The sequence below is a fragment of the Lissotriton helveticus genome, chromosome 1_1, assembly GCF_964261635.1.
Source record: "Lissotriton helveticus chromosome 1_1, aLisHel1.1, whole genome shotgun sequence".
NCBI lineage: Eukaryota > Metazoa > Chordata > Amphibia > Caudata > Salamandridae > Lissotriton > Lissotriton helveticus.
In genome coordinates, this window is record NC_136057.1 from 337123499 (window position 1) to 337139528 (window position 16030).

The following is a 16030-nucleotide window of genomic DNA, read 5'->3' on the forward strand; positions in this document are numbered from 1 at the left end:
CGAGCTCTGCCCCGAAGGTTACGAGGATACCGACCGGGACACGGGATCGCCTGTCGGCCTTACCCAAGACCCGTTGCCGCAAGCCACAGCCCCGCCTTCGGGCCCGGCCACGGACTTACTTGCTGGGCAGACTGTCTCGAAACCGAAACCATCGGGATCGACAACACCTAAAATGGCCGACCCGAAAACGAAACCGAAACTTAAGGACTCGAGTGTCCCTAAGATGGCTGCCGTGCCGGTGAAAACGACGGTGCCCGCTACCCCATCGACTCCGTCGACCTCCGGTCCGCAGAAGTCGAAGAAGTCCGTCGATTCCGATGCTGCAAAATCGAAACCGACGCCAGAGGAGGGGTCCTCCAAAAAAGATGGTCGCCACGGGTCAGCGGCTACGACGCCGTCCAAGCCCGCCAAAGTCGGCTCCAAGGAGGCTACGCAGGCACACGGAAAGAAGTCTGCGCCCCGAACACAGGAATCGGAGGCGGTAAAGACAGGATCCGCGCCCAAAGCGCACAAGGCCCACAAGGACGTCGGATCCGAGGAAAAGATCAAACCATCCTCGTCAGCGCCGAAACAAACTGTGAGTGAGCCGTCCCTCATAGCCGAATCACTGCAAAGAATCAGGGAGAAGGCCTTTGCCCCGTCGGCTCCGATACCATCGCCGCAGCCGCAAAAGGACACTCCAGCGAAGCCCTCTGGGAAACTTCTCTTTATTTTGCCGCCGAAGGAGGCGCCGAAAGCATTTTCAACCAAATCGGCACCGAAACAGGTGATTTCTTCACCGACTGCCCCGCTTCCACGTCGGGTACTCGAATCAGAGGATGATTCAGAGCATTTCATCGACGCTGACACAGGCAAACTGACCCTCTATAAGAGGAAAATCACTTCGGAGCCAGTGGACTCCTATGTCATCCCACTAAAGAAGAAGAGGGTGCCCCTTGACGCCTCCGGCCTCACAGAACCAATCCAGCCTCCTCCGAGACGGAGCCCTACTCCCTCCCCAGAACACTCTGCGGGTGAGGGGTATGATGAAGATGAGCAGTACAATTTTCCTATCAATGAACCTGATGCACAACCGGATTCCTATGATGACACTGGTGACCAGAACACCCAGGGTGTGGGGCAGGACCCGCAGCTTTTTAATGCACGTGCATCCCCGACTGAGGATTCAGCAGGTTTTCATGCACTACTCGAAAGGGCGGCAGCCAATCATGATGTGGACATGCATGCCGACCCGGTTGAGGAAGACTTCCTTTTCGACACTTTTTCAGTCTCTGAAAGGACAGTAAAAACACTGCCTATGCTCAAAGGAGTCCTCAAGCATGCTGGGGACATATTTAAGGAGCCTACAAGAGCGAGGGTGGTCAACCCTCGCATTGAAAAAAAGTACAGACCTGCACCTGCGGACCCCGCATACATCCGGGGACAATTGCCACTGGACTCTCTTGTGGTCGCCAATGCCAGGAAACGTGCCAACTCCCAGACAACGGGTGAAGCTCCTCCCCCGGATAAGGAGTCCAAAGTGCTAGAGGCAGGGGGCAAAAGAGTAGCTGCACAGGCATCAAACTTTTGGCGCATCGCCAATACACAGGCACTCTTGGCGCGTTACGATAGGGCGCACTACGACACCCTAGAACAGATTGTACAACACCTGCCTCCACAGTTCCAAGAAGCCACCCACCTGCTCATTGAGGAAGGAAAGCTAATCTCAAACGCAGCCATCAAGTGTGCACTTGACGCTGCGGACACAGCTGCTAGAGCTATCAACACTAGCGTTATGCTGAGACGACAAGCGTGGCTCCGCATCTCAGGGTTTAAACCGGATATTCAGACAACAATCCTTAATCAGCCAGTCAATCCTGATAGTCTGTTTGGTCCAGATGTTGACACCACCCTAGAGAAAATAAAGAAGGACACAGAAACTGCTAAGTCCATGGGGGCCCTGCAGTCACAACAGTTTCGTGGCAGCAATTTTCGTCGCTCAGGTGCACGTGGAGTCACCAGAGGACAAATGGGTCAACAATCCCAGTTCTCTAAAGGTGGGGCACAATCCTCGTTCACAAAACAGAACAAGGGAGGTTACAGAAATAACAGCAACAGAGGTCGCGGCAGAGGAAACAACAGCTCCCGCTCCTCTGCTCCAGCCAAACAGTGACTCTCTGTCACTGCCCCCCGACCACCTAACACCTGTCGGGGGGAGACTACAGCAGTTCCTGCCCGTCTGGAAAAACATCACCACAGACAGGTGGGTGCGACAACTAGTCCAGTATGGTTATTGCCTAGAGTTGAGGTCCACTCCACCCAACATCCCGCCAAGGCAAAGGCCTATGTCCGCAGAGCACTTGCTCTTATTGCAGCAGGAAGTAGTGGTGATGCTGCAAAAGGGAGCAATCGAGCTCGTGCCGGTGGGAGAGGAAGGCACGGGGGTTTATTCCCTGTACTTCCTTATTCCAAAGAAGGACGGATCTCTCAGACCCATTCTAGATCTACGTCCCCTCAACCTGTACATACTGTCAGAACATTTCCACATGCTTACACTGCAACAGATTCTTCCATTGCTAAACCAGGGAGATTTCTTAGCAACCTTAGATCTCAAGGATGCTTATTTCCACATTCCACTACACCCGTCACACAGGAAATACCTCAGGTTCACTATTCAGGGCAGGCACTACCAGTTCAAGGTCCTACCCTTCGGAGTCACCACAGCCCCGAGGGTGTTCACCAAGTGTCTGGCGACAGTAGCGGCGCATCTCAGGAGGCAGAACATCCATGTCTACCCCTACCTAGACGACTGGCTCGTGCAAGCCAAGTCAGAGCAACAGTGCGCCGCGGACATGTCGTCTACAATTCACCTTCTTCACGATCTGGGTTTCTCCCTGAACTACCCAAAATCGCATCTTCAGCCGGCACATGTCCGGCAGTTCCTAGGTGCGACGATCAACACCCTGACGGCCATGGCTCAGCCAAACCAAGTCAGGATAGACAGCATGCAGGCTCTGATCCAAAGGTTCAGGCCACAACACTCGCTTCCAGCGAGAGTGTTCATGCAGTTGATAGGCATGATGGCCTCCTGCATCTTCATAGTCCCTCACGCACGGCTACATATGCGCCCGCTCCAGGAGTGCTTAGCGAATCAGTGGACACAGGCTCGTGGGCAATTGACAGACCTAGTGTTGGTTACCAGTCGGGCATACGACTCTCTGCATTGGTGGACTCCACACAACCTTTGCAAGGGCCGACTGTTCCAAGAGCCTGTGCCGCAGATTGTCCTGACAACGGACGCATCTCTCCAGGGATGGGGAGCTCATGTGCTCACTTACACAGTGCAGGGACTATGGACAACGCAGCAACAGAAGATGCACATCAACTATCTGGAACTGATGGCAATCTTCATGGCGCTCAAGTCCTTCATTGTACATCTGTGCAACAAAGTCGTGCTAGTCCGGACGGACAACATGACCGCGATGTACTACATTCAAAAGCAGGGAGGCACCCACTCGCCACAGCTGTCTCATCTGGCTCAGAGCATGTGGAAGTGGGCCATTCAGAGGAACATTTTCCTCATGGCAGAACACCTCCCAGGAAAGGACAATCAGATGGCGGATCTGCTCAGCAGGTACAGCCATCAAATGCACGAGTGGGAGTTACACCCATCTGTCCTCCACCCGTACTTCCAGCAGTGGGGTCATCCGGAGATAGACCTGTTTGCCACAAAAGAGAACGCAAAATGCCAACACTTTGCCGCCAGGTTCCCTCACCCACAGTCGCAGGGGAATGCGATATGGATGAACTGGTCAGGCAAATTTGCGTACGCTTTTCCGCCAGCCCCTCTAATACCGCTGGTCGCAAGAAAGCTAAGGCAGCACGAGATGACTCTCATCCTAGTTGCTCCAACGTGGGCGCGCCAGGCCTGGTACACCACGTTCCTCGAACTCTCAGTGGTGCCGCATCAAAGACTGCGCCTCACGCCCAGTCTTTTGACGCAGAACCATGGAGAAATTCAGCATCCAGATCCGCAACAGCTCAACCTGGCGATCTGGCTCCTGAAGTCCTAGAGTTTGGATACCTTAACCTACCTCCAGAATGCATGAACATCATCAAGGAGGCAAGGAAGCCATCTACCAGAGCATGCTATGCTGCGAAATGGAAGCGTTTTGTCATTTACTGTAAAGCCAATGACATCAACCCGCTAGATGCATCTATCCCCAACATCATTTGCTATCTGTTGCATCTTTACAAGTGCAATCTAGCGTACACTTCCATTCGGATACATCTATCCGCCATAGCGGCTTATCTTCAAAACAGGCAGCATCTCTGTCTTCAGAGTGCCCGCCATTAAAGCCTTCCTTGAAGGTCTGAAACGAGTCATTCCCCCAAGAACACCGCCAGCTCCGGTGTGGAACCTCAATGTCGTTCTCACCAGACTGATGGGACCACCATTTGAGCCACTGCACTCGTGTGAACTCCAGTTCCTTACGTGGAAAGTAGCTTTCCTTGTAGCTATTACGTCTCTGAGGCGTGTCAGTGAGCTGCAGGCGCTCACAATCCAAGAGCCATTCATTCAAATTCATCCAAATAGGGTAGTGCTACGCACTAACCCCAAATTCCTTCCGAAGGTGGTGTCACAGTTTCATCTAAACCAAACTATTGACTTACCAGCATTCTTTCAAAACCCGCAAACGGTGGCGGAAAGAATGCTCCATACCTTAGATGTACGGAGGGCGTTGATGTACTACATAGACAGAACGCAACCCTTTAGAAAAACAAAACAACTCTTTGTTGCCTTCGCACCACAACACAAGGGCAACCCGATTTCCAAGGCAGGGATAGCCAGATGGATTGTTAAGTGCATCCAGATATGTTATCAAAAAGCCAAGCGCACTTTAACAATACCCCCCAGAGCGCACTCCACACGCAAACTGGGGGCATCCATGGCTTTCCTAGGGAACATTCCTTTAGAGGATATTTGCAGAGCAGCCACGTGGGTTACACCACATACCTTTACAAAACACTACTGTGTTGATGTGCATTCCAAGCAGCAAGCTGCTGTAGGACAGGCTGTTCTGAAGACACTTTTTCAGGTTTCTGCAGCTGGCACGGGCAACCGCCGCTGATGGAGGAACTGCTATGTATTCTATGCTAAGATATGAATTTAGCAGCCCACATGCCTCGAACTGAATATGCTACTTACCAGTATGCATCTGTTCTTGGCATGTAGGGCTGCTAACATTCATATCGCCCGCCCTCCTCCCCGGTGCCTGTCGCAGCTGCAGATATACTATTGTATTTATTCATTAGCATGGACATCCTTTACACTTTTCACTCCATCTTCTGCCACAATGGCGAAAAACAATCTGGGGATGGAGCCGATGCCCATGCGCACTGTAGTCCAGGGGAGGAGCCACCTATCTCAGGATACTTCGAAGACTCTTCCAGGACAACAATGTGCGATCATCCGAGCCCAACACTAGGCGGCGATCTAATGCTAAGATATGAATGTTAGCAGCCCTACATGCCAAGAACAGATGCATACTGGTAAGTAGCATATTCATTACACACCTTAGATGTTAGAAGAGCCCTATTATACTACACAGATAGAACTAAAACCTTCAGAAAGACAAAACAATTATTTGTATATTTCTCTCCTCCACCCAAAGGCAACCCCATCTCTAAGGGGGGAATTGCCAGGTGGATTGTAAAGTGTATACAAATATGCTATCAAAAGGCTAAACGTACACTAGCAGTTCCTCCTAGAGCACACTACTCACAAACTAGGAGCCTCTATGGCTTTCTTAGGAAATATACCACTAGAGGACATATGCAAGGCAGCCACATGGTCTACAATACACACCTTTACTAAACACTACTATGTTGATGTGCAAGCCAAGCAGCAAGCTGCAGTAGGCCAAGCTGTCCTTAGAACACTGTTTCAAAATACTGCAACGGATACAGGCGACCACCGCTAGGGGAGACACTGCTGCACAATCAATGCACAGTATACGATCTGCAGCTCATATGCCTCGAACGGAATATGCTACTTACCGTTATGCATCTGTTCTTGGCATGTAGAGCTGCAGAGTCGTATACGCCCGCCCGCCTCCCCGGGACTTGTATCCGTTCCAGTTATCATCTTATTTAGATGCACACGCATGGACATCCTTTCTTTATCTTTACTCCTACTAACTCCATCATTTCCCATCATGGCGAAAAACAATCTGAGGATGGAGTCGATGACCATGCGCTGCATTGTCCAAGGGAGGAGTCACCTATCTCGTGACTACAAAGACCTCTTCCAAGAAGACAACAACCTGCAATCATCCGAGCCCAACACCAGGTGGCGATCTAATGCACAGTATACGACTCTGCAGCTCTACATGCCAAGAACAGATGCATACTGGTAAGTAGCATATTCCATTTATTCCAATGTATTGTATATGCCAAGTGTTGCATACTAATGCTCCCCTGTAAATCAAACAAAGTACAAGTTCTATTGCATTTTCAAACTGTTCTATGTCCGGTAACTTATTACTGAAAAGTATTTAGTGCTTACATGTGCCAGGCTTGCTTGGTTCTAAAAATAAACAACAGTATATTTTTTTATACAAAAACAATTGGCCGAGAGTTCAGTTCTTGAGTGTGTGAATTCATTTGCTGACTGAGTGTGTACATCAAATGCTTAACACTGTCCTCTGATACTGCCTTACTGCTGGACCAAGTTACCACTATTAGAGAGTAAGGTTCTATCTAACTTTATCCTCTTCCTACCTCTGGGGACACTTGGAATCTATACACACTATACCTCATTTTGGTGTAGTGTATATATAGAGCCAGTTTCTTACACAAGTGACTTATTCATAGGATTCAAGGTTGTACTGGATTGCAATGTACATTTCCTTTACTTAGAAACTACTAGCAGATTAGAGGTCACTAGCTATGGAAGTACTAGAAAAGATTTCTTTTGGCTCTTAGTTGTAGTACTGTTTTGGAGCTACTGGGGCATATTGAGCTCTCGTTCACCAAGTTAGATATTTGCTATGGAGAGTGGAATTATATGTAACAGAGCAGAATTTCTGAAGAGATCTATTTTTTCCATACTTCAGGTTCTTTGGTTATTGAGGAAAACGATGTGTCACAACATGCAACTCCCATGGAGGTCCAAAATCCGCAGGCACAGAACACTCCTACCCAGAATGCCGAGACGCAAGGATCATCTGCTAACCAGCTATCGAAGTTCCCCACACAGATCAATTTGGCACAGCTTCGCCTACAGCACATGCAGCAACAGATCTTGGCTCAGAGGCAGCAGGCACAGCGACGCGCAGCTGCGGCAGGTCCTCCCCATTCCATGGGGCTCCAGAGCCCAACTGGACCTCCACACCCTTTGGGGCTTCAGAACCCTAGAGTCCAGGGCTCAATTTCACAACAGCCTTCAGCATCAAATCAGGTAGATTTGGTCAATCATGTTTCTGGGTTGTGGGTTCTGTGAGCACCAAATGATTGATTCAAAAGTACTGGTGAAAACGAATAAATTAGCATGGTGCCCTGCTTCTTTAAGAAGTTGATTGGTTATTGAGTGTTTGAACAGTTGGTTCGGATTAGAAAAGTAAAGAGCTCGATGGTATATGGTCACATGATCAGAAAATGTAATGGAGATACGACAAAACTATATGTGTACATGTCTATATATAACATATTGGAGCCTTCATTGCCTGTATAAAAGCCCTTTAAAATTTGTTATTCCACGAGATTTATGACAAATCTAGTCACCTGTAGTTACGAAGTATCGTTGCTGCTCAACTCTAGTTACTTATCACAGATGAGCTTCGACAATTTTATGCCTACTGCCAGCAGCAGGTAGGTCACGGAGCATAATTGCAGCTACGGTGTAAAAGACGAAGAGGAAAATGAATGAATGAATACGCATTTATATAGAGCATGGCTACACAAGGGCATCCCAGAGCATTGAAGACACCTAATCATTCTTCACTGTTCAGGGAAAAAGAAAGGTTTTCAGCAATTTCCTGAAACGGAGATAGTTAGGTTCCAGCCGAAGAGAGTCTGGGAGCTGGTTCCAGAATGTTGTAGCATGAAGTGAAAAGCGTTGGCCACCCATTCTTGTCCGTTTGATCCTAGGGACTGTCAGAAGTTTTTTATGGTTTGATCTAAGAGTCCGGGTGATCTGATAGAGTTGAAACAAAGCCGGTCCGTTGTCAGTGATGGACTTATGAACAGTGCACATGGCCTTAAACAAAATTCTTTGCTGCACTGGCAACCAGTGCAACTGACGTAGGGCTGATTTAGCAGAACTCCGCTTTGGGACATCCATTAGAAGTCAAGCAGTGCAGTTCTGAACAATCTGTAGGATTTTGATGGTTCCCTGAGGTACGCCCAGGTAAACTGCATTAGCGTAATCAAGACGCGATAAAATAAGGGCCTGAACCAACAAACGTCTGGCTTCAAAGGGAAGAAGAGGCAGGATTTTCCTTATCAGTCTCATCAGGCCATAGCAGGTGGCAGCAACCTTACGAGATTGTACTAGGAAGCTGAGATTAGGGTCCAGCCATACGCCCAGACTCTTAATTTGTTTTTTAGGTGAAGGGGGAGGGCCAAGGCAACTAGGCCACCAGGGATCTAAATTAATAGGGGCCATGTGTCCTAACATCATAATTTCCGTTTTAGAACCATTAAGTATAAGAAAGGACGAATCCATCCATTCAAATACTCTGCTCAAGCAGGAGATAAGGTTCTTGTCGGCTGTGTCATGCCGGGTGAGGGACACCACCAGCTGAGTGTCATCAGCGTAGGTGACCAACTGGACCCCCCAGGGAAGAACCACATCAGCCAAAGGCCTCATGTAGATGTTAAACATGGTATTACTTAATGAGGATCCCTGGGGTACCTATATAAACTGGATAACCCACACTCATCTCTTTTTTCCTTTTTATATCCACTCTCTTCTACCACTTATTCTATTTTGATTATGGGTGCTGTCTTTAAAAACTGACTGGCTCCTTTCAGTTATAACATAATGCAAAAAGACAAACAGATCCTGTTTGTCAAAGACGCACTGTACACTTGCCCCTTGGGTGCTTAACTGTTATCTGATTCCAAAGTAACTGTACTCATAATTTAAATCTGTGTCATCATCATGAACATATGAAGTACTAATACGATATAAACATAAAGTATAAAAACAGTCTCTCATAAGTTCTTCTTATTCTCTTCTTTTATTCTTTTTTCAAATGCTGTTGCTGAATATCTTCAGTATCATTCTTGGTTCATTACTTCATGAATCCTTCACATTTACACTTGCTTCCCAATGCATTTCGGTAAAGTTTACCTTCGTCAGGGGAATGCTGCAGTAAATACATAATAAACACTATATATCTTCTTCCTACTTCATAGGGATTTCCCCACACCAGAGACACCGGCCTCGTGTTTTAACACTATGATCGTGATTGATCCATATTAAAAGTGAATCAACAAGTCTTTACCAACCCCCTTATCATGCTCTGAATATTGTGTACAAATATGTCTTGTGCCATTGTGCTTAAAAACCACACCTCGTGTGTCAATAACAAGCCTCACTAACCTGTGTTAAAATGTATCGAAATTCCTAGAACAACAAAACAAACAATAACAAAAACATTATGAGGCTCCACTCTCTCTAGGTTACCACGTATATTCTTGAAAATAAGTCCAAAAACTATTTCTACCTTAATCGTTGTCGGGAACATGTGTGCTTTCACTATCTCATACCGCTGCTCGTTTCTCACAAACGTCGTGAATGGCATACACTGAAAGAAACACGCATTGCTATTACTTGACTTATTCTCACTAACCCTTTACTTTACTCATTTACTTAACAAGTTCCCATAACTCCTCCATACCTTAATGTTCAGTCTTAATGTTCCAAACGTTGGCTTTCAAAATCTTTTTACCGGTAAGCGGGCTGAACTTGCCGTCTTGACTTTCAGTGGCGTGTGACGCGTGCGGTGAGTGCTATCAAAAACGGACTACGATATTCCTTCCAAACTGATTTATAGCTGCCATCTTAACCTAGTACTCCTATCTGGTTTTCCTATTATGCTCCCTTATTGTGCCCAATCCTGAAATGCAAGCTCACGTGTGCAAATAGAAACAAACAGATAAAAATTTAAATAATAATGCTAAAAAGCGAAAGGAATACTAGTCTGCCGTTTCCCATAATGTGCTATACTGTAATGACATAACATTTGTATATGTGTCCCTGACTCCTATTACTCATATGACCTATTATGTCATTGTGTGTTTAATGTCCCCCAATGTGACTATTGATTCACTTTTGCACAATATTATTTATGGCCACTTCTCTATACATCATAAAATACTATGTACACATTACAGATCCATATGTCATTCCTCACTGATGTTGTTTCTCAAATATTTTACAAAAAACAAATCATTTCAATTTTGTCGTTCAGTCCACAAGGTTCCAACGTATTAAGATACCGTATCCAAAACGTTTCTCTTTGCGATAAGTATCTGTTGACATCAACGTGATCTTTTTCTTCATTTTTTTCTAACACTGTGTAACGTAATTTAGGAATAGTGTGTTTTCTCTCCTTCCAATGTACCGCTAAATTGGATTTAGAATTCTGAGTTCTAATTAAATTCTTATGCTCGGTTACTCGAGTCTTAACTTTTCTAGTGGTTTTCCCCACATACACTAACCCACACGGGCATTTGATTGCATATTCTACCATGTTAGAGTTACAATCTGTAGTGTGTCTCAGTTTTATGTGTTTGCCTGTGTGTGGGTGTGTGAACACATCCCCTACAATAACATTCCCACAATTACTGCAGTTATGACACTTGATCATGCCTTTGTAGTTGGGTGGGACACCCTTCCCTCCACCTCGTTTGAATATTTCTTTCAAATTTCTAGATCTTGTATGTGCAAACATAGGTTTGCCTGTGAACACTTGACTAAAATCTGCCTCCTGTTCAATGATTTTCCATCTTTTCAAGATGCTTCTTTTTATGGCTCTTGTTGCCATGGAATACTTTATCACAAACACTTCTCTCTTTAATGGCGTTTTTTTAGTTTTCCTCAATAAATCTGCTCTGGAAACCTGACATGCTTTCTCTTTAGCTGACATTAAAATCTCATTCGGATATCCCCTATCTTTGTAGGCTTGTGTCCAAACCTCCATCTCCTGGATTCCTTGCTTTTCCTCTGAACAAATCCTGCGTGCTCTCAAAAATTGAGAAAAAGGTAAATGGTTTTTTAGTGTAGGGGTATGAAAACTCTGATAATGCAGCGCATTATTTCTGTCGGTGGGTTTTTTATACACTCTTGTAGTCGGTGTGTTTCCTTGCCTCTCTATGAGAATATCTAAATAGTTCATCTCTGTGGCATGAATGGAAAAAGTTACTTTGATATGATCGTGACACTGGTTTAATTTGTGTAATTCAGACTCCTATTGATTTCTAGGACCATTCCACACAACTAGAATATCGTCTATAAACCTCACATATAATTTCAGGTGGTTAGACCATTCTGGATTTTGTAATATGTGTGTGTCTTCAAAGTGAGCCATGAACATGTTCGCTAGTGTTGGTGCTCCAGTAAAACCCATAGAGGTCCCTGTTCTCTGCAAGTAAAACCTATCCTGCCATGTGAAATACCCATGGTAGAGGCAAAAGTGCAAAAGCTCGAGCAAGAAAATATTAGTGCCCTCATCGTAATCGTGTTTCAGTAACAACCACTCAACTGCTTCTATACCTTTTATAGTAGACCGTACTACAAATCATCCACCAGATGACAGTACAACGGTGTCAAAAACAAACTAACAAGGCGGGGACAAGGTCTGAAAACCAAGAAACAAGAGGCATTAGTCACGAACATCTCTGATAACAAATTAAGCTCAAAAGAAGTAGCTGTGTTAAACAAAGGAATGTCGTTTGTCCCGACTTACAAAACAAAAGCGTTAGAGACAGAAGTGTCTCTCTTCAAATTTATGAGGAAACTAAGACTTGGGTGGTTTTTTCACACCACAGGAGGTAACACACAAACAACTGAAACAGAGCAGAGAGCAGAACAAAAATTTAGACCTATTAGCACCTTTTTGGCGCCATTTTCACACAAGTCGTTGGACTTGTTTGAGACTCTAGTAAAGAAGGATCTATCGAGCATGCCACAGGTGTCTACGCGCAGACAGAACTTGACTAAAACAGAGAGGGTCACATTGAACGAGCTAGCTATGAATGACACCATAAAAATAGTACCAGCAGACAAAGGGGGAGCCCTAGTGGTTCTCAACAGACAATATTATGACATGAAGGTGGAACAGCACGTTTCTGACATCAACACTTATATACTTTTGGACGCAGACCCCACCACCCGTTTTCAGACAATTATCGAACAGATTTTGATTAAAGCCATGAACATGGGATGGATCACTGAACAGATTCACAAATTCTTGACAGTATCACATCCAAAAAGACCCCATATATATATAGTTCCAAAAATGCACAAAGACCCTAAAGATCCCCCATTCCGCCTGATAGTGGCAGGATGTGGGTCAGTACATGAGCCGTTAGGAAAGTATCTTGATTATTTTTTGCAACCATTGGTCCAGCAATGGACCACTTATATTCAAGACACGACAGACTGTTTAAAGAAATTGGATCAGGTGACCAGAGCAGCAGTTGATGAAATATGGTTATGTACAATTGACATTTCTGCACTATACACTTCCATCCCACATAAGGAAGGTATAGAAGCAGTTGAGTGGCTGTTACTGAAACACGATTACGATGAGGGCACTAATATTTTCTTGCTCGAGCTTTTACACTTTTGCCTATGGGTATTTCACATGGCAGGATAGGTTTTACTTGCAGAGAACAGGGACCTCTATGGGTTTTACTGGAGCACCAACGCTAGCGAACATGTTCATGGCTCACTTTGAAGACACACACCTATTACAAAATCCAGAATGGTCTAACCACCTGAAATTATATGTGAGGTTTATAGACGATATTCTAGTTGTGTGGAATGGTCCTAGAAATCAATTGGAGTCTGAATTACACAAATTAAACCAGCGTCCCGATCCTATCAAAGTAACTTTTTCCATTCATGCCACAGAGATGAACTATTTAGATATTCTCATAGAGAGGCAAGGAAACACACTGACTACAAGAGTGTATCAAAAACCCACCGACAGAAATGATGCGCTGCATTATCAGAGTTTTCATACCCCTACACTAAAAAAAACATTTCCCTTTTTCTCAATTTTTGAGAGCACGCAGGATTTGTTCAGAGGAAAAGCAAGGAATCCAGGAGATGGAGGTTTTGACACAAGCCTACAAAGATAGGGGATATCCGAATGAGATTTTAATGTCAGCTAAAGAGAAAGCATGTCAGGTTTCCAGAGCAGATTTATTGAGGAAAACTAAAAAAACACCATTAAAGAGAGAAGTGTTTGTGATAAAGTATTCCACGGCAATAAGAGCCATAAAAAGAAGCATCTTGAAAAGATGGGAAATCATTGAACAGGAGGCATATTTTAGTCAAGTGTTCACAGGCAAACCTATGTTTGCACATACAAGATCTAGAAATTTGAAAGAAATATTCAAACGAGGTGGAGGGAAGGGTGTCCCACCCAACCACAAAGGCATGATCAAGTGTCATAACTGCAGTAATTGTGGGGATGTTATTGTAGGGGATGTGTTCACACACCCACACACAGGCAAACACATAAAACTGAGACACACTACAGATTGTAACTCTAACATGGTAGTATATGCAATCAAATGCCCGTGTGGGTTAGAGTATGTGGGGAAAACCACTAGAAAAGTTAATACTCGAGTAACCGAGCATAAGAGTTTAATTAGAACTCAGAATTCTAAATCCAATTTAGCGGTTCATTGGAAGGAGAGACAACACACTATTCCTCAATTACGTTAAACAGTGTTAGAAAAAATTGAAGAAAAAGATCACGTTGATGTCAACAGATACTTATCGCAAAGAGAAACGTTTTGGATACGGTATCTTAATACGTTGGAGCCTTGTGGACTGAACGACAAAATTGAAATGATTTGTTTTTTGTAAAATATTTGAGAAACAACATAAGTGAGGAATGATATATTGATCTGTAATGTGTACATAATATTTTATGATGTATAGAGAAGTGGCCATAAATAATATTGTGCAAAAGTGAATCAATAGTCACATTGGGGGACATTAAACACACAATGACATAATAGGTCATATGAGTAATAGGAATCAAGGACACATACACAAATGTTATGTCATTACAGTATAGCACATTATGGGAAACGGCAGACTAGTATTCCTTTCGGTTTTTAGCATTATTTTTTAAATTTTTATCTGTTTGTTTCTATTTGCACACGTGAGCTTGCATTTCAGGATTGGGCATAATAGGAAAACCAGATAGGAGTACTAGGTTAAGATGGCGGCTATAAATCAGTTTGGAAGAAATATCGTAGTCCGTTTTTGATAGCACTCACCGCACACGTTACACGCCACTCAAAGTCAATACGGCAAGTTCAGCCCGCTTACCGGTAAAAAGGTTTTGAAAGCCAGCGTTTGGAACATCGAGACTGAACATTAAGGTATGGAGGAGTTATGGGAACTTGTTAAGTAAATATGTAAAGTAAAGGGCTAGTGAGAATAAGTCAAGTAATAGCAATGCGTGCTTCTTTCAGTGTATGCCATTCACGACGTTTGTGTGAAACGAGCAGCGGTATGAGATAGTGAAAGCACACATGTTCCCGACAACGATTAAGGTAGAAATAGTTTTGGGACTTATTTTCAAGAATATACGTGGTAACCTAGAGAGAGTGGAGCCTCATAATGTTTTTGTTATTTTTCGTTTTGTTGTTATAGTAATTTCGATACATTTTAACACAGGTTAGTGAGGCTTGGTTATTGACACACGAGGTGTGGTTTTTAAGCACAATAGCACCAGAAATATTTGTACACAATACTCATAGAGCATGATAAGGCAGTTGGTAAAGACTTGTTGATTCACTTTTAATATGGATCAATCACGATCATATTGTTAAAACACGAGGCCGGTGTCTCTGGTGTGGGGAAATCCCTATGAAGTAGGAAGAAGATATATAGTGTTTATTATGTATTTACTGCAGCATTCCCCTGACGAAGGTAAACTTTACCGAAATGCATTGGGAAGCAAGTGTAAATGTGAAGGATTCATGAAGTAATGAACCAAGAATGATACTGAAGATATTCAGCAACAGCATTTGAAAAAAGAATAAAAGAAGAGAATAAGAAGAACTTATGAGAGACTGTTTTTATACTTTGTTTATATCGTATTAGTACTTCATATGTTCATGATGATGACACAGATTTAAAGTGAGTACGGTTACTTTGGAATCAGATAACAGTTAAGCACCCAAGGGGCAAGTGTACAGTGCGTCTTTAACAAACAGGATCTGTTTGTCTTTTTGCATTATGATCCCTGGGGTACGCCATACTGCAGAGGGATCTGTTTTGAAATAGCCTCTTCCTCAAACACTGCAAAAGATCTGTTAGAGAGAAAAGACTGCAGCCACTTAAGGGCAATCCCTGTTACACTCACATCGCTCAGTCTTTGAATCATGATAGAATCATTTACCGTGTCGAAGGCTGCACTGAGCTCTAACAAAATAATAGCAGCGACGCCTCCGATATCCACGATTTTCCTAGCTTCTTCAACTACGGCAAGAAGGGCGGTCTCTGTGCCCTGCTTGCTTCTGAAGCCCGTCTGGGTGGGGTGAAGGGCAAACGCTGCTAGTATGGAATTAACATATTTTTCAGCAAGTTTGCTGATACCTGGTAACAGAGAGATGGGGCGATAATTCGCCCAGTCTTCAGGATCTAAATTAGGTTTTTTCAATAGTGCCTTAAATCATGCCTGTTTCTATAACGGCGGGACCGACCTGGTTGCAAGGGAAGAGTTAATTAAATCCCGAATAACTGGGGAGACAGTCTCCGAGACCAACTTAAGAATGGAGGGAGGCGCGG

At 44.4% G+C, this 16030-nt stretch overlaps 1 protein-coding gene across 1 annotated transcript in view; it reads left to right on the top strand.

Moving 5' to 3' along the window:
- TRIM24 (tripartite motif containing 24) overlaps positions 1-16030 on the top strand; it is a 1142914-nt gene that overhangs the window by 503852 nt on the left and 623032 nt on the right. The window contains exon 9 of the mRNA XM_078672569.1: positions 7098-7441. Within this exon, the coding sequence (XP_078528695.1) occupies positions 7098-7441 (344 nt within the window). The remainder of the gene's footprint in view (positions 1-7097; positions 7442-16030) is intronic.